At 41.5% G+C, this 27,592-nt stretch overlaps 1 protein-coding gene across 1 annotated transcript; it reads right to left on the reverse strand.

The window, feature by feature from the left end:
* Positions 1-1,686: 1,686 nt before the first annotated feature.
* Positions 1,687-27,035, reverse strand: LOC126298913 (putative glutathione-specific gamma-glutamylcyclotransferase 2). Its single transcript, XM_049990455.1, has 3 exons — positions 26,583-27,035; positions 26,459-26,500; positions 1,687-3,688 (listed from the first exon to the last, which is right to left on the reverse strand). Exons 1-3 carry the CDS (start codon positions 26,745-26,747, stop codon positions 3,284-3,286), a joined length of 612 nt encoding a protein of 203 aa, XP_049846412.1. The 5' UTR covers positions 26,748-27,035; the 3' UTR covers positions 1,687-3,283.
* Between the last annotated feature and the right edge of the window lie 557 nt (positions 27,036-27,592).

A 27,592-nucleotide genomic window follows, 5' to 3' on the forward strand; every position in this document is an offset into this window, starting at 1 on the left:
TTCTGTCACCAACAATCAAAGGTAAAATTGATTATGATCTTTGCACATGGCATCATTGCTACAAATAGAGTGCCCAAGGGACTTCTAACAGGCCCATACTACAAGCTGTTTCTGCAAAATATTTTATGCTCAAAAATTTGTCAAAGAAGGTCTGACATGCTTGTAGCTGGTGTCCTCATTTGGTATGATAATACAAGACCACATACTGCCCAAACAGTGAGAGAAATGCTCGACAAATATACTTCCCCAATCGCCACACAATCTTTACATGGGCCCAACGCACTTTGATTTGTTTCCAAAATTGAAGGAACAACTTCATGGAAAACCTTTTTATATATTTCAATAAGCTTCCAGTGAGGTGGTATGAGTAATCAGACAGCTCAACAATGAAGGTACTCTGTCCTGAATACAGAAGTTGCCAAAATGTTGGGAAGCTGTCATAAGCAAAAATGAAGATTGTATTGAAGGCCTGTAAAGGTATTTTGTAAAATAAATTATCTTCTTCATTTTTATCTTACAGTGTGCAGAACTTGTGAAATAAGCTCAATTCCCAATCCAGCACATTGTTTAAACCTGTCAGAAAGTTTCAAGTGGAGTCTCCAACAGTTTCTTTAATACCAGTTTACTAACGCTGCCATTTCATTTTATTTTATTTCATTTCAGCTGTAAGAAATTTTCAAATTTTGAGTTTCAAGCAGTTTTAACAATGGTTTCACCAATATAATTGGCATTTTGGTAGGAATATCACCTGGCAAAACTCAAATCTCACACAGCAATACGAGGTGTGCAAGGGAGATGAGGACTAGAATAAACTAATAAACAGTGTGGAAGTCAGGAACTAATAAGTAAAAATAAAGGTGATACTGGGTGCACACTATGGAAAGTTTTGCTATTACCAAATACTACGGTCTACACATATAAACAATTACTGAGTACAGTACCATTTTATTCGCAAATGGATGAAACTGAATACCTCTAGATTGCTGCGCTGCTATCTGTTATTGCGATTACTGATTTGTATTTGTTTCACTTTTTACATAAACGTCTATATACATTATTATTTAGTCTTACTACGCTTATTAAACAACAGAACACACATTAGTAACAGTTGCATATTCCATTACCTCTATCAAAGGAAATATAGCAACATTACTAAGCCAAAAATTAAATCTTACTCCTTAGTTAGTATTACCTTGTAGTCAATGACTATTATACAATGAAACTTTTTTTCTCAAATCTATGTTCCTTTGTGCTTTACTGCACATTTCTGTTTGTTGCTTCAGGTATTGAATACCTAAAGTAACAGTGGTAGTACTACTGGCTCCAACGACCAATAAAAAACATTGTCACTTGACCAACTTTGACAGTTTACTAGGCGAGTACTTAGTGTCACATCTAGTGAACTGTCAAGCACAAATGCTTCAGAATTTATTTATGAGACACATAATGCTACAGACACCATTTATTTACACTCAGTCATCTCACACTTCACTGAGAGAACTGTCAAGCACAAATGCTTCAGAATTTATTTATGAGACACATAATGCTACAGACACCATTTATTTACACTCAGTCATCTCACACTTCACTGAGAGATAAGAAATAATGCGGTAGCATTATCTGCCACCAAAACTACTATTGTATACAAAAAAGGACCATTTCTAGCCAGACAATAATGGTGTCAGCTCGTAGATAAAATTTTTTATTGATGCAGTGGTTGGTACAATACATAAATATAATGAACAAGTCCATTTAATACACAGATAATTTTGGATTAAAGGAGACCACTCACTGAAAATCAGAAGTGACGAGTTGTTGATAGGCACACAGAAAAGAAAGGGAACTTGCTAGCTTTTAGAGTTATTCTTTGATTTGCTAGAGTAAAATATTACTCAAGCTCAAAGAATGGCTCCAAAAGATAGTTTCCTTTATTTTCTGTGTGCCTACTGACAATTCAACTTGAATTCTAAAGTACTTACATCCTACACGAACTTTCATACAACATTAATGCATACACATATACATACATACAATACATAAAGAAAATTTTGTTCACATCAATTACAGTACTCTTATATATTACATTTGGTAGTTCAATTACATTCAATATCACAGGAAGAAACCTAATAAAAATAGGGGACAAAAAGATGGTCAATTAAATGTAAGCTGAGTAAGTTAAGTTATAAAGTACAAACAGATCTATGTGTAAGGATACTGAAGTGCCTCCCGAGTTTTGTGTGTATTATTATTTTCAAGCAGTAACAATAATAATATGCTACTTGGCTGCCACAAATACTTTATTTTATTTGGTACAATTTCAGATTCTTACTAACTGGGTTTGACCTCTGATCTTCAGAATTTATGTGAACTTGCAATGCTACAGCCTTCTCAGAAAAGAAGTACGAGAGAATAAAATTGTGCTAGAGTACACTGCAGAGACTTTTGTATAATTACTCTGAAAACAAAAAGCCACCTAAAGAATCCTCACTAAGACCTACAAGCAAAGAAGAAATTTTGTCTTCAAGATATTCACGAGATACAAAAGAGTCTCTTATCTTTTCTTGCATTCTGCAGATGTATAAGGACAGTAAAATATTTGGCACAAAAATAATGAGCCAACTGTGTTCTCTCTCCACCTCTTTTATACATAGTTTATAGAGATTCAACTTAGACCGACTAGAAACATTTAAAAAAAATGAACTGTTGAAGATTGAAAACCACGAACAAAACAAAATGTGGAACATGTACACAGTTTTTCTGAGGCTACAACACTTAATTTCATGTAAGCCATTTTCAGATCAATTTCTCACCACTGGAAAGCAGTACAGATTGTCATGACTGGATACATAATGAGCAGAGAAACATCTGTTTAAATTTTAAAATTGCTCTCATTCATTTTGGAATGTTATTTTTGAGTATTTTTTTCTACCTCTATCATACACATATTACACAGATACAACAATTATCCTCGAAAGAATGGCACTCTCTGGGATGCCACCTCTCCTGAATTGAAACAAAGTTAATGAGGAGATGTACAGTTGATAAGAGTATTGAAGCACTGAACCAGAGTTCAGTTCCGAGTAGTCTTATGGTTGCTAACATAGGAATATACTGCAATGAAACATCATATGCTGTGGGTCAGACTTGAACTCAAACATTCACCTTTTGCAGGCAATGCAATTACCGACTGAGCTATTCGAGCACAACACATGACATGACTCAAAGCCTCAATTGAGTTCTGATCTGACTCTCAGCTCTGACGATCAAGATGACAGTTTGTAGTTCAGAGATCTACAGACGCTTCCCTTTCAGCTATGATTTTTTTCACCGCACTTTCAAGAGGATATAGATGATGGTCCTTATAATTTGGTGCTATCAGCCTCATTTCTGCAACAAGATTATACAGATATTCAGCATTGCTGCCATTGGGACCATGAGCATTTGCTATGCATGAAGCAGTCTCATTAAGTGGCTCATTCCTCTTGAAACACGAATTGTTATCTGTTGCCACATACAGTGTTATATCGAAAGGTTTGACATGAGAAGTGAACTGTGCTCTTTTTGTCAGCACAGGATAGAATGTTGCAGTCTGTTTAACAAAGCCAGCCCTTCCAAAAAATTCTGGTTCTGAGGCAACACTTGCTTCATTTTTTTTGTCAATTTCATATGTTGCACCCCACACCATATCCTGAAACAATAACACTGCATAAGTGATCAGCATTATTTTTTGCTTAGAATTACAAATCCATATTTTAATTTATCTAACTGGTTCCAAATTGTTGTGACATCTCTTTCAAACTGAAGGTCTTCAGACATATTTCTGTATGTAATTATAGCAAGAAATGTTCACCATGGTTGGTCAGTTGGTTTAAGGCAGGAGAAGGGACCAAACTATGAGGTCATCAGTCCTGTGTTCCTAATAAAACAATGCCACAAGTGTGAGACTAAAATGGACAAAATATATGACACAAAACGGAAAGAAAGCAAAAGCCACAAGAATGAAGGGAAGGCAACGAACACTAAAAGGAACAAAACAGGACAAGAAAACAACAGAGAGACACTAGAAATAGAAGAGAGTAAAACATGAAAGCAGATTACAGTGGCTGGCCAACGACAAGAATAAAAATGGAAAGCCAGCCACTCTGCAACACATTAAAACCTCCACCCTAAAGGCACTAGGGTGGATGACACAGAGGGACAAAGGACATGCGCTAAAACCTACATGGAAGTATAAAACCCGGTCTCACAGATAAAACGTTAAACTAAAGCTGCTGTGAAGGCATTGTCGCCCAACACTGAAGGCAGGGTGCTAGGAAAGTTAAAAGTCTACCACAGAGCGGCTAAAAGTGGCCAGTCCATCAAGAGGTGGACGACTCTCATTTGGGAGCCACAGCGACGCTGAGGTGGGTCCTCGCGATGGAGTAGGTAATCATGCATTAGCCACGTATGGCCAATGCGGAGCCGCCAGAGGACAACTAATTCCCTGCGAGAGGCCTGCATGGAAGGCTTCCACACTTTCATAGTCTCCTTAATGACACACAGTTTGTTGTGCATGCTGTTATGCCATTCCATCTCCCAAAGCCAGAAAACCTTGCGGTGTGAGACAGACCCCAGGTCAGCTTCGGAGATGCCTATCTCCAGAAGCGGTTTCTGTGTGTCCTGTTTGCCCAGCCTGTTGGCAAGTTCGTTGCCGGGGATTCCGACGTGTCCTAGGGTCCACACAAACACCACGGAATGGCAGGACTGTTCGAGGGCATAGATGGACTCCTGAATGGATGCTACCTGAGTAAGGGGAGGGTAGAACTGGTCGATAGCTTGTAGGCTGCTCAATGAGTCAGTACACAGGAGAAATAACTCGCCAGGGCAAGAGCGGATGTACTCATGAGCACTAGATATGGCCAACAGCTCTGCAGTGGAAACACTGCAGCCAACTGGCAAGGAGTGCTGCTCAATATATCCTCCATGAACATATGTGAAGCCTACAGAACCATCAGCCATTGAGCCGTTGGTGTAAACCACTTCAGAGCCCCAGAACACGTCAAGTATCTAGAGGAAGTGACAGCGGAGAGCGGCATGGTTAATGGAGTCCTTAGGGCCATGTAAAAAGGTCTAGATGAAGCTGTGGCCGAGGCATACACCATGGAGGCGTTCATGAATGGACCACAACTACATGTGGTACAGGGAAGGACTCCAGTTCGGAGAGAAGGGACCGCACGCGAACCACAATTGTTAGCCCCTATCTGGGCCGCCAATGCAGGAGATAGACTGCAGCAGGAGAGAAAAGGAGATGGTAATTCAGATGCTCAGGGGAACTATGAATGCGTGCTGCGTAACTGGCGAGCAGTTGCGCACATCTGATCTGCAGTAGAGGGACACCAGCCTCCACCAGTACGCTGGTCACCAGACTCGTCCTAAAACCTCCGGTCACTAATTGGACCCCACAATGGTGCACACGGTCGAGTAAATGCAATGCTAAAGGTGCTGCTGAACCATAAACCACACTCCCATAGTCAACTCAGGATTGGACAAGGGCTCTGTAGGGCTGCAGCAGCGTACAGCGATCTGCACCCCAATTGGTTTTGCTCAGGCAACGGAGGGCATTGAGGTACTGCCAGCATTTCCGCTTAAGCTGACAAAGATGAGGGAGCCAAGTCAATCAAGTGTCAAAAACCAGTCCTAGGAATTGATATGTCTCCACTACAGTGAGTGGATCGTCATTAAGGTAAAGTGTGGGTTCTGGATGAATGGCACGATGCCGACAGAAGTGCATGACACCCGACTGTGCTGCTGAAAACTGGAAGCCGTGGGCTACAGCCCATGACTGTGCCTTGTGGATGGCTCTCCGGAGGTGCCGCTCAGCAACAACAGTACTGGAGCAGCAGTACGAAATGCACAAGTTGTCTGCATACACAGAAGGTGAGACAGAGGGCCCGATAGCTGCTGCCAGATCATTAACGGCCACTAAAAATAGAGACTCAATACAGAACCCTGTGGGACTCCATTCGCCTGGATATGGATGGAATTATGGGAGTCACCAACTTGGACATGGAAAGTATGGAGCGACAGGAAGTTTTGGATAAAAATCGAGACTGGGAACCAGAGACCCCACTCATATAATGTGGCAAGGATATGATGTCGACAAGTCATGTTGTATGCTTTGCATAAGTCAAAAAAGACTGAAATCATATGTTGCTCTCTGGAAAAGGCTATTTGTATGGCAGATTCGATGGACACAAGATTATCAGTGGTAGAACGACCCTGGTGGAAGCTGCCCTTACATGGAGCCAGCAAGCCACACGACTCCAGGACCCGACCCAACCCAACCACTGACATACCATATGTTCCAGCAGCTTACAAAGAACGTTGGTGAGGCTGATGAGCTGATAGCTATCCACATCAAGTGGGTTTTTACCAGGTTTTAGCACTGGAATGGTGGTGCTCTCCCGCCATTGCGATGGAAAGATGCCATCGCACCAGAGCCGGTTGAAGATGATGAGAAGATGTCACTTGTAGTCAGATGAGAGATGTTTAATCATCTGGCTGTGGATGCGATCAGGCCCAGGAGCTATGTCGGGGCAACGTGCAAGGGCACTGAGGAGTTCCCACTCTGTAAATGGGGAGTAATAGGATTCACTGCATCATTTAGTGAATGAGAGGACGTTCCCTTCCAGCTGCTGTTTGAGTGCGCGGAAGGCTGGGGGGTAATTCTCTGACGCACAGGGTCTAGCAAAGTGCTCGGCAATCGCATTTGCATCACTACATAACTTGTCATTTATGGTAACACTAGGGACAGCTGTTGGAGCCTGGTACTCGAAAAAACGTTTGATCTTGGCCCAGACTTGGGAAGGGGACGTGTGGCGCCCAATGGTGGAGATGTATCTCTCCCAACACTCCTTCTTCCGTTGTTTGATAAGGTAGCGAACATGGGCACACAGCCGTTTAAAGGCTATGAGGTGCTCCAGGGAAGGGTGCGGCTTATGCTGCTGTAGAGCTTGCCAACACTCCTTAATTGCTTCAGCAACTTCTGGCAACCACCAAGGGACTGCTTGATGCCTCAGGCACCATAAAGACCAAGGGATCGCGTTTTCTGCCACAGAAACAATTGTGCTAGTCACCTGCTCAACCATCACACTGATGTTACCATGTGGGGGACATTCAGCGGTTACAGCAGAGGTGAAAGTTCCCCAGTCTGCCTTGTTCAAAGCCCATCTGGGCAGGCATCCATGTGGCTGATTCTGGGGCAGTGACAGGAAGATGAGGAAGTGGTCACTACCACATAGGTCGTCAACTGCTCTCCAGTGGACAGATGGGAGAAGTCCTGGGCTGAAAATTGATAAATCAATGGCCGAGTAACTACCATGAGCCACCATAAAATGTGTGGCAGCCCCAGTATTTAAGAGGCAGAGGTCGAACTGCGACAGTATAGTTTCGACATCTCTGCCTCAGCCAGTAATCATGGTACCACCCCACAAGGGGTTATGAGCATTAAAATCTCCCAGAAGTAGGAACGGTTTGGGGAGTTGATCAATCAGTGCAGCCAATGCGTTCAGGGGTACTGCACCATCTGGAGGAAGATATACATTGCAGACAGTTATTTCCTGTGTTGTCGTTATTCTGACAACCACAGCTTCAAGAGGGGTTGGAAGGGGCATATGTTCACTACAGACCGAGTTTAGGACATAGACACAAACTCCACCTGACACTCGATTACAGTCGCTACAGTTCCTGTAATATCCCTTATAGCCACAGAGGGCAGGGGGTCCGCATTGCTGGGAACCAGATTTCCTGGAGGGCAATGCAGATAGCAGGTGTAAAGCTTAAAAGTTGCCGTAGCTCAGCCAGGCGGTGGAAAAAGCCACCGCAATTCCACTGGAGGATGACATCGTGAGACTGGGAAGGCATGGAACATTCAATGAGGCAGTTTATTCCTCAGAGTCACCTGCTGCCACCGATTTATTGCCTGACTGGTCTATACCCATTTTGTCTGAGGGTCTGGCGAGATCTAGGTCCTCAGCAGACACCAAAATCTCCACCCCATCCTCAGATGCAGAGCTTATAGGTAGCGGTGGCATGGGCGCCACTGCAATTTCCTTGGTCTTAGGGGTTTTCTTTTTGATTTCTCTCGCTGCTCCTTGGGTTTCCCTGGCTGGGAGGACTTCACTGGCTCAGTCTCCGGGACTGAGGACGAGCCTGAAGCCCTACGACCAGCTGCTTTTGGGCTCTTCAGCTACTGGCGGGTGTCGTCTTTCCCACTAGAAGTGGGTGCATTATCTGAAAACTACCTTGAGCAGTTAAACAGAGAACCAACTTGAGGCAATAGCATATTAGACCTTCTGGTGACAAATAGACCCGAACTGTTTGAAACAGTTAACGCAGAACAGGGAATCCACGATCATGAAGTGGTTACAGCATTGATGATTTCAGCCGTAAATAGAAATATTAAAACAGGTAGGAAGATTTTTCTGTTTAGCAAAAGTGACAAAAAGCATATTTCAGAGTACCTGATGGCTCAACAGAAAAGTTTTATCTCAAGTACAGATTAGATTACATTAGATTAGATTAATACTTGTTCCATAGATTATGAATACGGCACTTCGTAATGATGTGGAACGTGTCAGGTTAATAAAACATGTCTGTACAAGATATTACATTACACAAAATATTACATTACACAAAATATTGCATGACACTAATGTTTAAGTTGGTTTTTTTCCCCTTAATTTATATTTAAAAATTCAACCAATGAGTAAAAGGAGTTGTCATCTAGAAATTCTTTTAATTTATTTTTAAATGTTAGTTGGCTATCTGTCAGGCTTTTGATGCTGTTTGGTAGGTGACCAAAGACTTTTGTGGCAGCATAATTTACCCCTTTCTGTGAAGATCGTCCTTTCTCCTGGTGTTATAGCTATGCACATTGCTATTACTTTTGAACAGGGTTGGATTATGAACAACACATTTCATAAGTGAATATATATACTGTGAGGATCCCTAGATCCTTAAATAGATGTCTGCAGGATGACCGTGGGTGGGCTCCAGCAATTATTCTGATTACACGTTTTTGAGCAATGAATACTTTTCTACTCAACGATGAATTACCCCAGAATATGATGCCATACGAAAGCAGTGAATGAAAGTAGGCATAGTAAGCTAATTTACTGAGATTCTTATCACCAAAATTTGCAATAACCCTAATAGCATACGTAGCTGAACTCAGACGTTTCAGCAGACCATCAATATGTTGCTTCCAGTTTTGCCTCTCATCAATGGACACACCTAAAATTTTTGAAAATTCTACCTTATCTACAGACTTCTGTTCAAAGTCTATATTTATTACTGGAGTTGTGCCATTTACTGTACGGAACTCTATATATTGTGCTTTATCATAATTTAAAGACAGTCCGTTTCCTGAGAATCACTTAATAATTTTGTGAAAAACATCATTTACAATTACATCACTTAGTTCTTGGTTTTTGGATGTAATTACTGTACTTGTATCGTCCGCAAAAAGAACTAACTCTGCATCTTCATCAATATGGAATGGTAAGTCATTAATGTATATCAAGAACAGTAAAGAACGTAAGACTGAACCCTGTTGGACCCCGTACTTGATAGCCCCCCAGTTTGAGGAATCAGCTGTTGTTTTAACATTACATGAACCACTTATTTCAACTTTCTGCATTCTTCCAGTTAAGTATGAATTAAACCATTTGTGCACTGCCCCCCTCAAACCATAATGATTTAGCTTATCGAAAAGAATTCCATGATGTACACAATCAAAGGCCTTTGAGAGATCACAAAAAATACCAATGAGTGATGTCCGGTTATTCAGAGCATTTAATATTTGATCAGTGAAAGAGTATTTAGCATTTTCTGTTGAAAAGCCTTTCTGAAAACCAAACTGACATTTTGTTAGTACTTTATTTTTACAAATATGGGAGGCTACTCTTGAATGCATTACTTTCTCAAAAACTTTTGATGGAGCTGTCAGAAAGGAGATTGGTCGGTAGTTGTTGATAGTGTTGAGGATCAGTGGACAAAGCTCAAAAACATCGTACAATCTGCATCAGATGAGTATGTGCCAAGCAAGATCGTAAGAGATGGGAAAGAGCCACCGTGGTACAACAACTGAGTTAGAAAACTGCTACAGAAGCAAAGGGAACTTCACAGCAAAGATAAACATAGCCAAAGCCTTGCAGGCAAACAAAAATTACACAAAGCAATATGTAGTGTGAGGAGGGCTATGCGAGAGGCGTTCAATGAATTCGAAAGTAAAGGTCGATGTACTAACTTGACAGAAAATCCTAAGAAATTTTGGTCTTATGTCAAAGCAGTAGGTGGATCAAAACAAAACGTCCAGACACTCTGTGACTGAAAAGCTACTGAAACAGAGGATGACAGACTGAAGGCTGAAATATTAAATGTCTTTTTCCAAAGCTGTTTCACAGAGGAATACTGCACTGTAGTTCCTTGTCTAGATTTTCGCAGACGACAAAATGGTAGCTATAGAAACAGATGACAAAGGAATAGAAAAACAATTAAAATTGCTCAAAAGAGGAAAGGCCACTGGACCTGACGGGATACCAATTCGATTTTACACAGAGTACGCAAAGGAACTTGCCCCCTTCTTGCAGTGGTGTGCCGTAGATCTTTAGAAGAGCGTAGAGTTCCAATAGATCGGAAAAGGGCACAGGTCATCCCCATTTTCAAGAAGGGACATCGAATAGATGAGCAGAACTGTAGACCTATATCTCTAATGTTGATCAGTTGTAGAATTTTGGAACACGTGTTCGAGTACAATGACTTCACTGGAGACTAGAAATCTACTCTGTAGGAATCAGCATGGGTTTCGAAAAAGACGATCGTGTGAAACCCAGCTTGCACTATTCGTCCACAAGATTCAGATGGCCATAGACATGTGTTCCGTGGATGTGTTTCCTGACTTCCGCAAGGCACTTGATGCAGTTCCCCACAGACATTTAATGAACAAAGTAAGAGCATATGGACTATCAGACCAATGGTGTGATTGGATTGAAGAGTTCCCAGGTAACAGAACGCAGCATGTCATTCTCGGTGGAGAGAAGTCTTCCAAAGTAAGAGTGATTTCAGGTGTGCCACAGGAGAGTGTCGTGGGACCATTGTTGTTCGCAATATGTATAAATGACTATGTGGATAACATCAGAAGTTCACTGAGGCTTTTTGCGGATGATGCTGTAGTATATCGAGAGGTTGTAACAATGGAAAATTGTAGTGAAATGCAGGAGGATCTGCAACAAATTGACGAATGGTGCAGGGAATGGCTATTGAATCTAAATGTAGACAAGTGTAATGTGCTGCGAAGATCCTTTATCATTTAGCTATTATATAGCAGGTCAGCATCTGGAAGCAGTTAATTCCATAAATTATCTGGGAGTAGGCATTAGGAATGATCTAAAATGGAATGACAATATAAAATTAATCGCCGGTAAAGCAGATGCCTGACAGATTAATTGAAGGATCCTAAGAAAAGTAGGTTATAGTACACTTGTTCGCCCACTGCTTGAATACTGCTCACCGGTGTGGGATCCATACCAGGTAGGGTTGATAGAAGAGATAGAGAAGACCCAACAGAGAGCAGCGCGCTTATTTACAGGATCATTTAGTAATTGCGAAAGCATTACAGAGCTGATAGACAAACTTCAGTGGAAGACTCTGCAAGAGAGACGCTCAATAGGCTTTTGCTGAAGTTTCAAGAACATACCTTCACCGAGGAGGCAAGCGGGGTATATTGCTCCCTCCTATGTATGTCTCTTGAAGAGACCATGAGGATAAAATTAGAGCCCACACAGAGGCATACTGACAATCTTTCTTTCCATGAACAATACGAGACTGGAACAGAAGGGAGAACTGATAGAGGTACTCAAGGTACACTCCGCCACACACCATCAGGTGGCTTGCGGAGTATAGATGTAGAAGAAACCTGGGAAGGGAGTGACACAAGGGACCCTTCCTAGCAAAACAAGCCAAAGAAGACTTATGCTTCTCCGGCTTAGAAGTGGGGACGGACATCCACAATGGTGGTGGTGGTGGTGGTGGTGGTGGTGGTGGTGGGGGGGGGGGGGGGGTTGCTCCTGAAATAGGTGGTGCAGAAGCAACAGGGAGGGAAATGCCCCCCACCATCAAGGGGGTAGGTGGTGCAGAAGCAACAGGGAGGGAAATACCCCCACCATCAAGGGGGCAGATGTAGTTTTCCGGCTCTGAGAGGTGACCTGGGTTGGCGGTGCCAGAACTGTTGTAGCGGCGGCATAAGACGATATTATAGGTACAGGATGCAGGTGTTCAAATTTTCTCTTAGCCCCAGTGTAGGTCAGTCAGTCCAGGGTATTGTACTCCATGATTTTCCTTTCTTTCTGGAGAATCCTGCAGTCAGGCGAGCAAGGCGAATGGTGCTCTCCGCAATTGACATAGATGGCAGGCTGGGCATATGGAGTATTGAGATGTGATGGGTGTCCGCAATCTCGGCACGTGACACTGGAAGTACAGTGGGAAGACATATGGCTGAACTTCCAGCACTTAAAGCACAGCATCGAGGGAGGGATATAGGGCTTTACATCACACCAGTAGACCATCACCTTGATCTTCTCAGGCAATGTATCACCCTCGAAGGCCAAGATCAAGGCACCGGTGCCAACCTGATTATCCTTCGGATCCCAGTGGACACGCCGGACGAAATGTACACCTCACCACTCTAAATTGGTGCGAAGCTCATCGTCAGACTGCAAAAGAAGGTCTCTGTGAAATATGCTCTTATGGGGCATGATGGTTACAGAAACATCCCCCAGCTCATCACAAGCGAGTAAGTCCCGTGACTGGGCTGTTTCAATCAAGACTGACCCATACTTCATTTTAGACAAGCCCCCCACCTCCCCGAACTTGTCCTCTAAATGCTCAACTTCATCATCATGAAAGATTTCCTATCAGCTCTCGAACATACAAGGTACCAGAGCGAATAAGACCCACTGCCATTCTTAGCCTGACATTCCTCCCATGGTGTGGCCAGGGAGGGGAACGATTTGCGGTCATACTTCTGTGCATTGAATTGAGCTCATGATCGCTTAGAGACTGCTGGTGTTTCACTACCAGCAAGAGATGATGAACACAAGAGATGTTGCGTTGCTTCATCGCGTGTCGTCCACCCTGTTGCCACTCACTCCGACCAGGGGCCCTCCCCACGGGCGCCACCCAGCCGCGGCAAAGGCCACCTGGCAGGTTGGCCATTGCTGGGAGTCCCGATGCCCCAGGGTGTTGGGCATCTACCCATTGGCATATGTGGGGAGTTAACGGTGCAAGTATCAGCAGAGTGAGCCCTGTGTGGTCAAGGGGCTGCAACCAACAGGGTACATGGCGGTCCCAACACAATGGACTGGCTACCATGCTGGATATCAGCTGCAAAGAAGTCCATGGTCATCATCAATGCAGAAATCCACACTGCATAGTGCATGGTGGAAAAAGCACCCAGGAAGGTGTTCTCACCCAAGAGATGGAGAATGAGCAGGACTTCAATGCGACGACAAGAAAGTGGGCTAAAGATCTCAATGCACGATGGACACAATGCACCTTGTACGGCACCCTTCCCCAACTGGCTCGCTCTTCAGGAAAATTTTGAAGAATGGAGGTCAAACCCTACAGGGGACCATCACATAGAGGCCGAAGCATGCGAAACTCCTAGTCGCCTCGTACGACAGGCAGGAATACCTCAGGCCTATTCTAACCCCCGGACCCGCAGGGGGGAAATGTTTACAATGCACAGTTCAATCTTAACAATGTCTTCCTAGTTATCTGGGACTCATAGCAAAGAAAGCCAAATTAAACTATATTTTTTAATGAAAGGCAAATTTTTTTTTACTAAAAATTCTAAAAACTAGCATAACTCAATGATAGAGCTGTACACAAAATACTGATGGCTTTTAGTGACTACAATTAGATTTATTCATTATGGATGCAAATGTAATAACTCAGTGCAAATAATTAATTTCTCGTGCTTGTCTTAGGGCATCTATGCCAATACCGATCCCTGTAGTCAAGGTTGTACTGTGGCATTTGAGCTAATCAGATTAAATTCTATAACTGAAAGAAATTTTCATTGCCAGTAATTATTGGGAAGGGGAAGTTGTCTTTTGGAATGAGTGCATATGGTACAATTGATAGTAACTGTACACTGGATGGAGGCATTAAGCTACAAAATCTTTTGTCAGTTACTAAGTGCAGTTAGCTGTGTACTGCCTTTGCCCTCTCCACCACCACTATCAAAACCACCATCACCATCAGATATATGACAGGCACAGTCCACACATGATGGGCATGTGAGCTGAAGAAAAGGTATCTAGATGAAAGGCTTGCCCTTGGCAAAGCGAGCTTCACAATAAAGTAAAGTAATATTGCTACAAACAAAGTACAAATACTGTTCCACATCTAACAAAAGGGTATGTGATACAATGTCAAAACAAAAGACTGTATTTCCTTAACAATTACTAATGTTCATTTACTCAATCTGATTGAAAGTCCTAACAATACCGTATCTTTAAATTTGTCCCAATTCTGGTCCCATAGCCTTTCACATGCCAAATAAAGAAATTTACTACTCTTTTGCTATTTATGCATCAGATGGCATTGAGTAATGAACTTTTATACAATATTAACAAGATAAATGTGATTCTCTCTCTCTCTCTCTCTCTCTCTCTCTCTCTCTCTCTCTCTCTCTGTGTGTGTGTGTGTGTGTGTGTGTGTGTGTGTGTGTGTGTGTGTGTGTGTGTGTGTGTGTGTGTGTAGGCCTGTTTGAAGCTTTGTTTGATAGTCCTTTTGTTGTGCTTATCTGCAACTCAGTACCTCCATCATACAGTGAGTAGCAACTATACCTTTTTAGCCTTTGTCACATTCGTTATTATTGCTGCATGACCTAGGTGTGAGGTTAGAAGTCCATTTTATAGTACATAACTGATCCCAAAGATGAGAACCGAGGAAATATAAACATGTAAACTCTTAAATCTATTAGTTCTTGACTTAAACCATAGAAGTTATATCTGTTTACAACCATGAGAAATTACAAACGGATTTACACAATTAAACAGCAGAGCAATCACAAAATTCATTAGTACACCATTTACAATAACTCTGAGTAAACATACATGAATTAGAGCTATGCTGAGGAATAATTTTTTTTGTTATGTGTATGACGGTATCAAGGTTTTTCTTCTATGCAGAGTTTGCAGTAGTATCTAAAAGGAGCGAATACTTGAACTCAGTTTGCTCACTCAGTAATAAATGTGGAGATACAAATGCTTGTTCCTTAATATCTAAGATTTCTACCTGTGTGAGCTTTGCACCCTTTCCTTTTATGTGTTGGACTTCTATATCTATTATTTGTGGTTTTCATTTACACAATGTGTGGCACAGGATTAACCTGGGTTCTTTAATTTGCAATTTCTATGGTGTTCTCTGAGCCTATGGCAGATTAACCTTCCAGTCTGTCGAATATAGCAACTCTTGAAACACTCAGCTGATGATCTTATAAACCTCACTTTTCATGGTTTGGTTTTGTTTTGCTTTAGGGCGAAAAAAACAATTGGGGTCATACGCACTCAAGTCAAAACTATAGAACACGAAAACAGAGAGGCGTTAAAAAATGATTATACGTCAGTCCCAATTGACATAATAGAAGACAACTAAAAACAGGCACGTGGAAAAAGGCTAAAAAAACGATACCATACTGAAACAGAGGTCCAAAACTAAAAATTAAATGGCCTTCACTCTACTGCTTTGGCGGATAAAAAGTAAAACATGGTCGACAGCCTGTGTGTCATTTGCTAAAATGGCCAAACTCAGATGGCAAACCCAAGTGGGAACATAAATGGTTAAAAAAGGGGCATTCCATCAGGAAGTGGTAGACAGTTAAAACTTGGGTGCAATGTGTACAAAGTGGTGGGGTAGTGGCACTTATCAAATGACGATGGCTAAAAAGGCAGTGCCCAACACGCAGCCTAGTTAAAGTGACCTAGTCCCAGCGGGACAGATGAGAGGAGGTTGTCCAAGCCGCTGGGAGAGGCTTAATATCCTGAGCTTATTCCCGTGAAGGAAGGACCATTGGCGATGCCTAAGGAACACCAACTCCTGACAGATGGCAGTACAGAGATCATCAGAGGGAACATAGGAACTCGTGGGCTGGGGTACAAGGACTGCAGCCTTGGCAGCATCGTCAGCAGCCTCGTTTCCTGGCAGACTGACATGACCAGGAACCCATAGAAGCATCACACTGGCTTCACCAAGAGTAAGCAAGTGACAGTTTTCCTGGACTGCTGCACTAATGGATGGGCGGTGTAAGTGCACATAGACTTTGAAAGGGGCTGAGTGAGGACAGAATTGAGAAGGCTGTGTTGCTGGATGTACTCCGTGGCCTGACACAGGGCCAAGAGCTCGGCTGTAAATACTGAGCAGTTTGCCAGAAGCCAACATCAAAAGATGGGTGCCAATGACGAAGGCACACCCAACCCCACGGCCAGTCCAAGAGCCATCAGTGTATACAAAGGTATTATCACGAAGTTCCATGTGAAGGTTGTGAAACTGAAAGCGATAGACCAGGGCTGGAGTAGTGTCCTTAGGAAGCGAATGAAGGCCAAAGTTAACACAGACTGCTTAATGAAGTCAAGGTGGTGAAGGGTTCATACCCAGTGAGAAAGTTGCAGGTAGTGTAAAGTTAAGCTGCTATAGCAAGTGGCAAAAATGGATTCCAGAAGGTAACAGAGAAGAGGGATGTACCCCATACTGGCGATCAAAGAAATGTTCGAAGCAGACGGCATAGGATGAGAAGCCATGCATGGCATGGCATGCATACCTGCTGAGGAGAAACTCACGGTGGTAGGACAGTGGTAGTTCAGCAGCTTCAGCATACAGATTCTCAACCAGGCTAGTGTAAAAGGCACCTGGGGCCAAACAGATGCCACAATGGTGGACAGTGTTCAGACGACATGAGAGGGATAGACATGCAGACACATAAACAAAGCACCTGTAGTCGAGCTTCGAATGGACAAGGGACCAGTACAAATGGAGGAGGGTGGTTCGATCAGCACCCCAGGAAGTACCATTGAGGACATGTAGGACACTGAGGAACCGAGTACAGTAGGTTGCCAGGTAAGACACATGGGAGGACCAAGAGAGTTTCCCATCAACCAAGAGCTCGAGGAATTTCGTAATTTCAATGAATGGAAGGGCAACAGGCCCAAGATGTAAAGATGGTGGGAGAAATCATTTGCGTCACCAGAAATTCATACAGACCATTTTGTCAGTGCAAAAACGAAAGCCATTGTCGATGCTTCTGTAGTAGAGATGATCAAGACATTGCTGAAGGTGCTGCTCAGTGAGACAGGTCCATGGAGAACTTCAGTAGATGGCAAAATTGTCAACAAAAAGGGAGCTGGAGAGGCCCGGTGGGAGACGGGCCATTATAGTGTAAATGGCGATAGCAAAGAGGACAGCGCTCAGGACACAACCCTGAGGCATACCATTTTCCTGGATAAATGTGTCCAACAAGGCACAACCCACACACACCTTGAAAACTTGCTCTTTTAAAAAATCTTGAAGGGAACAGGGCAGGTGCCCACAGAAACCCCACATATAAAGAGTATGGATGATACCGGTTCTCTAGCAGGTGTTGTAAGCCTTCTCCAAATCAAAAAACATGGTCAGAGTCTGGGATTTCCACAGAAAACCATTCATGACATGGGTGGACAAAGCAACAAGATGGTCAACTGCAGAACACTGTCTTTGAAATCCACACTGTGCATTCATCAGTAAACTGCGAATCTTGAGCCACCATACCAGCTGGGCAAGAATCATATGTTCCAACACCTTGCAAACACAGCTGGTAAGAGAGATGGGACAGTAGCTAGAAGGAAGGTTTTTGTCCTTACTGGGCTTAGGTATGTGTATGACAGTGGCTTCACACAAAAGTCTGGAAAATGTGCCATCTGCCCAGATGCGGCTGTATGTGTTAAGCAGAAAGTGCTTGCCCGCAAGAGAAAGGTGCTGCAACATCTGAGAATGTGGATGGCATGAGGCCCTGGGGTGGGGGTTGGGGTGAACTGAGAGAATGATCTAGCTCCCTCATAGTAAAGGCAGCATTGTAGCACTCGAGATTTGGAGAAGAGAAGGGCATTGCCCGAGCCTCCTCCGCTGATTTCCGATGGAGGAAGGCAGGGTGATAGCCGAAAGAGCTCGAAACTTGAGCAAAACGGCTGCCCAACATGTTGGAGATAGCAATAAGGTCCACAATGTCATCGTCAGCTACTATCAGGCTGGAAATTGGGGAATGGACCTTGGTCCCAGAGAAGTGTTGGAGATTGGCCCACATGACAGAGGAAGGGATGGAACTGTTAAAAGAACTAGTGAATGAGATCCAGCTAGATCTCTTGCTATCTCGAAGAACGTGATGACACTTTGCACACATCTGCTTATAATGAATGTAGTTTGCCATCGTAGGATGGCAGTTAAAAATGCGGAGAGCATGTCTCCGTGCGCAAACTGCATCACGGTATGCCTCAGTCCACCAAGGGACTGGGACACGGTGTGGTCCAGAGGAAGTGTGGGGAATGGAACATTCTGCAGCAGTAAGGATAACGTTCAGGAGATATTCCACCTGGTCATCACAAATGGGGAAATCTTGTTCTTCAGAGGTTGCCAAGGAGGAGTAAAGTTGCCAGTTAACCTATGGACACTGCTATTTGGGCATGCATGCTGATGCACATTCCATTGGAGGAGAGTCATGATGAAGAAGAGATATAGGGGTGTCATCTCAGTGGCTGCCAAGTGACAGCCAGGGAAGAGTTGCTACTACGGGGCACAGAAGCAGGAGGATACTGCTACATGGGGTCCACAGAGGCATCAGCTTGCTCATGCCACTGGTCTGTGGAGTCCAATGCTGAAAAATGGTTGCTGGTGCGCACCGGTGACAAGGAGGCTGGCAGGGCCAAGGTGTCACGTGACGACACCACTGTAGAGGATCTTCGAGTTGGCAAAGGATAAGACCATTTGCCTTTGGTGGATTCCTTGAGCCTTTCCGGTTAGAGGAAGACTTGGGTGTTGTTTGGCTGGAGGGACAAAGGAAATCTTCATGGGAATACCCTTCTGTCCTTTCCCGCCTACCCGTTTTGTAGCTGGTGGCTTCACCTCTTGAGGCAAGAGAGTGACAGCTGGTTGCACAGGGGTCTTTGAATCATTAGCCTCATTATGTTTTGTAGATGTTGAGTGGAAGATAATGGACCAACCATGAGGAAATCCCCAAAGATTGCTAGCGTCTCCGATGGTGCACTCCTTCCAACTGGGGGCCCCCTTCACAAGAGGGTGGACCCACCTTAGGTGATTGTTCACACATACCCAACACCTGACAGAGGAACCAATTGACAATTTGGAAAGGTAGCAGCACAGACAATCACCCGTCCCTGTGCCTAGCCTGTACCATGGGGTACATGTGAACCCTACCTGTTGACCCAGGGCTGGGAATTGTGTGTTACCCAGTCACCTGTTACACATCACATGTGTGGGCTGGCCCTTCAGGAGCGCACATGGACGAAGAAGAAGAAGAAGAAGAAGAAGAAGAAGAGGAAGAGGAAGAGGAACATCAAACACTGAAGCGGAGGAACGAGAGGAGATGGGAAACAAAGAAAGAAAAATGGAGCAAAAAACAAAGGTGAGACTGTTCTTACGTAAGCAACAGAATGAAGAACATTGCCAATAACACCCCAGACATATTCCCCATGGGAGAGGTAAAAGAATAGTAAAAGCATAGACATGCAGCACAGAAGTGAAAAAATGCTGCAGAGGCTGGGGCCCTGTGGTAGCCAAGCATGAACCCGCCAAAGAGTGGTGAGCCCCCTGGGGTGGGGAGGGGGGGGGGGGCTTTTTTCATGATGCCTGATTGTTTACCTTTTAAATTGAAGAGACATCTACTTGCTGCCTGTGGGACATCAAACAGCACAGAGAAACCTTTGGCTTTTAAAATACTGTTATCCTATTTGAAGTTTTACCTATAAAATGTAAACTGCACCACTTGCTTTTCAATCTGCCTATGTTTTCAGTGGCCACTGTTTTTATTGTATTGAGTTCCTTGTACTACTCTTCCTGAGACACAGAATGGAGGCACAAACAGTGAATTTGATTCCAACATTACTGAAGATATTGTCAATAAAAAAAATGAATAAACAAGCCAGGTCCCTGCTGTACCCAGTGAACAGCATAGATAGGCCAGATTCATCTTTTGCCAAACATTGCATACATGAAAACCATAAATACGTAATAGGAACCGAAGACCTACACATAGAAGACAAGTGTAAAGACATTAGTCATTAACTGATTTTAGATATTAAGACACACATATGTAACCCCACATATATTATTGAGTGAACAAACTCAATTCAATCATTCACCCCACTTAGACAATATTATAATTTCTCCATAGAAGAAAAACTTTGGTGCCTTCATTTACATAACAAAAAATTCCATTTCTGTGCATAGCCCTACTCCAATGTATGTTTAGTAATAGTTACTGCAAATACTGCACTAATGAATTTTGTGAATGCTGTGCTAATGAATTTTTTAAATCCCTAGGTAATTTGTCAAAGTGGTCAACAGAGATAACATTTATGGTTTAAGTCAAGAATTGATAGATTTAAAAATTTACATGTTTATCTTTGCATTTTTGCTTCGTTCTCACCTTTGGGATCAGTTACGTTCTACAAAAGGTGCTTACCTAACAGTCATAGTAAAGTTTGTGAAACTGGGCTAAAAAATGTTTCATTTAGTTAATACAATATACACTGTTTGACCAAGAACCCACAGTTGAAACAATTACATTTAACTATTTGTTGCCTAAACACCTTGCAGTTTAAATCTCTTTTCAAATTCTCTGGCCTACCATTACATTAGCTCCAAATAAAATTCTGCCAGGGGGAAGGGGGAGGGAAGAGGAGGCTAACTCACTATTCTAGGGAACACTTACTTCAACTTTATTTGCATCAGATATTAATTTGATTTTGTGGTTAGTACAAGCTCACATCAGCTCATCCTAATCACAAAATCAGATTAATATCTGATGCAAGGAAAGTCAAAAAATTTGTAGTCCATGGTAGTGTGTTAGGTCCCTATAGGTCCTTATTTATATAGATGACATACACACCTCAGAAACTGCAGCCACCATCATCTTTGCAGATGACACTAGTGTCATAGTAAGTGATGTTAAGGAGCATCTGTCCACAACAACCAATCAAGTCCTGAAGTCTTTGCATTCATGGTTCAGTGCCAGTAGGCTGACCCTTAATGTGAAGAGTACAAATTATATACAGTTTGGAAAGATGAGTCAAAACCAAGTGACTTAGAAAGGGTATCCTGTAAAAAACTTTTAGGAATGCGTGTTGATCAAGCCAAACTGGAAAGATCCTGTACCTAAAATCTCCCCAAGTGAGCATCTTTTGCTCTGAGAATTATTTCTAAAGCTTGCCCCTAAGATTGTGCTAGAATGAGTCATTTTTCTTATTTCCAATCCCTTGTGCTTTATGGAATAGTTTTCTGGGGCAAAATTAATAGTCAATCAAATGAAATTTTTACATTGCAGAACAGGGCAACTCAAGTCTTGTCATTCAGCTCTGTTAGGGCTTACTGCAAGCCCCTATTTAAAAAGTCGACGTTTATTACTGTACTCTCCTTGTAAATATACACATGTGTGCTGATGCCAAGAACTTGACTTTATGAACTGTAAACCAACTGATTACCACAGTTATAATACTCACAACTATGGGTCCACCCCAAAGAGAACATGTTAGAACAACTCAAAGACATGTAAACCATTTTGGTCATTGTACTTTTCAGCAGTATTATGTAATATGTTCACGTGTTTTCACTTTTTCAGTAGTGTTTTTATTTTCAAGATTTTATTTTCTTGTTCTGTCACTGATTTGCTTTTTGTGCATGTTACAGTGTAGTTTATGTAATTGTGATTCCCTTCTCAAATACATACTAAGCAAGATGGCCATGCCAATCTTAATGCACCAGACTCGCATTCAAGAGAAGGGTGGTTAATTCCCCATCCAGCCATTCTGACTCTGGTGTTCCATAGGTTCCCTAATTTACTTAGGTGAATGCTGGTATGGTTTCTTTGTTGATGTCATGGCTGACTTCCTGTCCTATCTTCACCTAATCAGGGTGGCTACTTGAGAATTCAGGTATGGGAGCAAGATTATGTCCTGTGTTTTTAAGCATCGATAATTTACAATGGATAATATTCATATAGGCCTACCACACTTCAAAATATTAAGTATTTTAAAAGTGTGATATATAAAACTCCATAACATTAAATTCCAATGTTAAGTTGAAACACAGAATTCCCTGAGGTTTAATGGAATTTTTGAATTTTCTTGATTTTTACAGGTAAACTGTAATTCCTTGAGAATTTCAGGTTTTCCAGGTATTTCAGAAGAATCACCACCCTGCTAATGCCATCCTACAAATAAATAATACTATGTCTGTACTAGTGTCCTGCACCAGTGAAGCATGTTACATTTCTAAGTGTGTGTGCATACTGTGTCCACAGCCAAAAATTACATCTCTTTTTCTGTGTACTGCACTCCTTAGGAAAACAATGTCATTAGAAATGATGTATAAACTGAACTGGGTACATATGGAAAGCAAAACAGTTATACACTCTGAAGGAACCATTCTGTCATTCACCCTAAGTGTTTCAGGAAAACCATCAACACACAAATCGGGCAAGGCAATTACTGTTACTCAGAAACAAATGCTCTCTGTGATAAAAAGCACAGTTAGGATAAATAACAGTGTCTTAGAGCATGGCTACTCCTCAGTGGAAATCAGAACATTTAATAACTCCATGACAATTTTTCTTAAGAATGTTTTACAAGGGGTGACCTCCAATGAAATTTATAATGAACCAAATGCTAATGTAAAATTTAATTTATCCCACAATAAATTCATATTATTTGGAAATAGATTTCCTCAAACTATTCTGTGAGGACATTAAACAGCCATGTAACAAACCATGTATCACTACAGGGATTAAGGTATCTTGATACATGAAAAGAGAAATGTACCCATTGGCAAGAATAAGAGATCCTGCAGTACTAGCACACTGCTAAAATTACTACAAAAAGTAAGTAAAAAATCAAGGAACATGCACATAATGTCAGAAATCAGTTATTCTGACAACACTTAAGGCTATATGGAAAGCAAAATGAGAGAGAGGTCAACCAGTCACAGAATAGTACAGCATCACTATTGAACTGAATGGAAGGGCTACAAATGATGAGTCACATGTAGCAAATATATTCAATAATCATTTCTTAAACATAGTAGAAAGTATAAGGACTAACAGCTCACGAGAAAAGTCAAAGCAGTTTGATGAAAAAGCATAAAAGTCATCATATGAATGTATCACCAATTTCCCCTTCTGAAATTAAGAAAATTAGCCTATATATTCTCTCAAAAATAAAAACTCATTTGGGTTTGATGCTGTTGTTCCCATTTAACAAGCCTTATCTTATGTGAAATATAAACTGCATCACTAACTCGAGGCATTGTTCTAGAGAGATTTAAATATGCTGTTGTCAAGGGCCTCTCTACGAGAGGTGGCAGGAGAGATGTCAATAACTACCGACCCATTTCACTGTTGAAATCATTTACAAAATATCTGAGAATGTGATGTATTATAGAACAGTATCTCACCTGAGCAGCAATAATACCCTCTGCAAATGGCAGTTTTGATTTCAAAAGAGCTGACATATGGAGAATGCCATTTACACGTTCACTCAGCAAAGTTTACAAGCATTAAATAACAAAATACCACCGCAGTTGGTATTTTCTGCAAAAATTTTATGGGGTTGATGGTATAACCAACCAATGGATAATGTTATTTCTAACCAAAAGAATGCAGAAAGCTGTACATAGTAATTCAACCAATGCAATTGTGATTGGGTTCCCAAGGCTCAATCTATTGTCCCTCATATATGAAAATGATCTTCCCTTGGTAAAAGTTACATATTGGAGCCCCCTTGCAATTTTCAATATGGCACTTACATAAACACTGGGCTTCACTACTGGTCAATTTGTTACCACAACCAGACATTCTGCTTTCACATTCATTTGCTTCAACTCTCAACCAATTGTCACTGCCCAACCTCCGCCTGTGCCGCAAATCAGTCTGTCACCACAACCAAGATTTCTTGTGTGTGTATGTGGGAGGAGGGGGTCGATATGTAACGTAGCCCTTCTGGCTAATATACAACAGTCAGAATTATTTCTTTTTGCAAATTACACTAGTTCTGTAATCAATCCCAGCATATATACAGCAACAGAAGATTAGTGAACAATGTTCTCAAAAGTATCATTGACTGGTTTTCTGTAAATGGTCTCACATTTAGTTTTGAAAAGACATTTATTTGTGGACATCTATGGGTACTACACCAGTGGTAAGTGTAAAACATTGTGAGGAAATAATAAATAGAATGGAAGCTTCAAAATTCTTAGGTGTCCATACTGATGTGAATTTAAGCTGGAAAAAGCACATTTCGGAACTCTTAAAACAACTTAGTTCAGCCACATCTGCTTTCCAAATCACTGCATATCTTTGGGAGAGATAAACTGGTAGTTGACATATTGTATTTTCATTTAACAATGTCACATGGAATAATGTTCTGGGGTAACTCATCTTTAAGAAAGAAAGTCTTCATTACTCGGAAATTTGCTGAAAGAATAATATGTGGTGCTCACCCACAGTCATCTTGCAAACATCTGTTTAATGAGTTAGGCGTTCTGACTATTGCTTCACAGTGTATTTATTCCCTCATGAGGTTTTTAAAAAAATAATACACTGCAGTGCAAAAGGAACAACAATGTACATAATTACAATACCAGAAGGAAAAATAACATTCATTACTCCATATCAATGTAGTCTTTAGCACAGAAAGAGATGCACAACAGTGGAGCTAAAATTTGTGATAATTTACCAGTGCCCAGTGATATAAAATGTCTGACAGGCAGCAAAGTAAAATTTGAAAACAAACTGGGGAAGTTCCTCCTTGACAACTACTCTTATTCTGTTGCAGATTTTTTTTAAAAAAAAATATAAATTTTCAGCATGTGGCTACACTTACAAATTAACTTGCACTGTGAATGTAAAACGAACTCTTCCACAGCTAATGCTGTGCAAATGATCCATGTAAAAGTAAACAAACTAACTAACAGCATTGACAGACCAGAATTAGCAACTGGTTCCTCCTAAACAAAGTTTCCCTATTTTAACTGGGAGAGAACTTTTTCAGTATCTGACTAGTACATAAGTCCTTGTGTCATAAAAGTGATTTTTCTTACAACACAATATTTAATAGTGAACAGGCCAACAGAAATGCTTCATACATACGACCATACTTCTCTGTCATTATCGAATACATAGCTAAGTTTGTCACTCACAAGGTGAGAACTGAGCATTCAAATAAGAAACATAGCAGCACCACTGTGTGCACAATACTGTTGTCATAGTTTTACTTCATCTGGTGATGAACCACTACTGCTCATGAGACAAAGAAGGTGTGATTTAAAGTTTTCCCATGCACATTTCATATACTACACATGCTCAACGTATGGTCATACTGGATAAGTATGTCCACTCAAACCAGTACTGCTTAATAAAGCATCAAATATATTCTACTATTTTTTAATTGTAACAGTAATACATAAAGGTGAAAGTCAAGCCATAGACAGATTTCAAGCCACCAAAATTAACACACTAACACACACTCAATGTCAGTGTATCTGTAATAAAAGAAATGAAAGCAGTTATAAATAGGCTGTTTACTCAGAAAAAAAATACTTCCTCAAGTATGCCTACTGCTGGTCAATTTTTGAGATGATGATAACGTGAGACATAAAAAATAACACCAAAGTTTGAGTTGATTTCTAAGGAACTGTAAAATATGGGCAGTACTCATCACAATTTAGAGGAAAATCATACTTGGAAAAATGAATTTTCGTCACAGAATTAGTTTCCCACAACTCTTCTTATGATTTGGGTTTTGTATAAATGTCATATATGTAAAGGTAAGCCAACGAGTTCAAGTAAATATAGCCATTCGAAGAAGTAGGGGGAATAAAATGTGGCATTTCTGTATTTATGGAACCTTGGCATTATCAGTTTCTTCCTTGACACACCACTGGCATACCACTTTACGCAAAATTCTTCGTGTTGATAGGCGTGCGTCTGTACTGAAACAGAACTATGAACAAGTCCCAGGCAATGTCAGCTGCTCCAGCAAACAAAGTAGTAAATGATGGAATGAACTCTCATTGCTAGCCGTTCTTTCATTTTGTTTCAACACAATGAGCTTTATTTGGCTACTGTTTATTGTTACCAGTATTAGAGTACACTTACCCTGGGGCACCCCGTCCGAACTAACGCAACCACACGGCCACGCTGAAACATTTTTGAATAAATTTATCACTCCCATACATCAAGAAAATTGTGAATTCATTTTGTACAACGATCCGTATCATACCTTGTTGGGGAAGCACTGATAATCGTCACTTGCTACCCAAAAACGCCTTACATACCCGGTTATACAGCCGGTAATTTTTTGCAGGAAAGGTAAATCTTCCTTCCAAAGCATAGCTCCATATGCAAAGACCCACATGGTTTGAGTTTCACTTTCAGGCGAACTCATACAATCAACAATAATTCGACGCCTCAGTATCAACAACACGTCTCACTTCCCGAGTCCTGACGCCACACTATTCACACTTGGCAGTGACTTAGTACTGACAGTGACAACCAGCATGCGCCCTGCCAGGGCTCTGGTTGCTGTGGCAACTGCCAATCGCAAAGTGTGGCGAAATGCTGTGTTGCCACTACGTGCAAGAGCAAGCGAATACGTTGATTTATTGATCCACCTTCCGGCATTTTTGATGCAATTGACGTCTATCGTTGCTGTAGCAACTACCATTCGCAAAGTGAGGAGAAATGCTGTGTTGCCACGACGTACACGAAGAAACGAATAGGTTGATTTATTGATCCATCTTTAAGCATTTTAGGTGCAAATCGTGTCGTAATTTTACATACATTGTATAGATGTAAAGGAATATATATGGTTATACTAAAGATATGTACTGTACAAATCATTAAATATAAATGTGTCATGCAGAATGAAAAAAAGGAGAAACAGTGCGTGACACAATACACACGCTGGGAAGAACATTTTAACAAATATAAATTAGATATGCTTGACACGTGTTAATCATTAAGTATAAATGCCTTATGAAAATAACTCACAACAGTCTGACACAATAAACATTTTTTAAAAAAAACTCAAATAATATAGTGCGTTGGTCAGATCATGCAACAATTTTAGTACGGTAGATTAGATCATTTTTATTGCATATTTTAAATTCTTACATAGTATAGAAGGCTTTTTTTTGTTGAAGCCACTTTTTTGCAATATTTCTGAGCACATGTAGATACATATATACTCTGCGAACCACTGTGAAGAGCGTGGAAGAAAGTACATGCGTG

Source organism: Schistocerca gregaria, chromosome X (genome assembly GCF_023897955.1).
Source record: "Schistocerca gregaria isolate iqSchGreg1 chromosome X, iqSchGreg1.2, whole genome shotgun sequence".
NCBI lineage: Eukaryota > Metazoa > Arthropoda > Insecta > Orthoptera > Acrididae > Schistocerca > Schistocerca gregaria.

Coding starts and splice junctions, on each gene's coding strand:
- LOC126298913 (XM_049990455.1), bottom strand. CDS start 26,747: ATGAGTTCGCCTGAAAGTGAAACTCAAACCATGTGGGTCTTTGCATAT. Junction 26,501..26,582: donor ATCAGTGCTTCCCCAACAAG/GTATGATACGGA, acceptor AAAATGTTTCAG/CGTGGCCGTGTGGTTGCGTT. Junction 3,689..26,458: donor TTCGGACGGGGTGCCCCAGG/GTAAGTGTACTC, acceptor TTATTGTTTCAG/GATATGGTGTGGGGTGCAAC.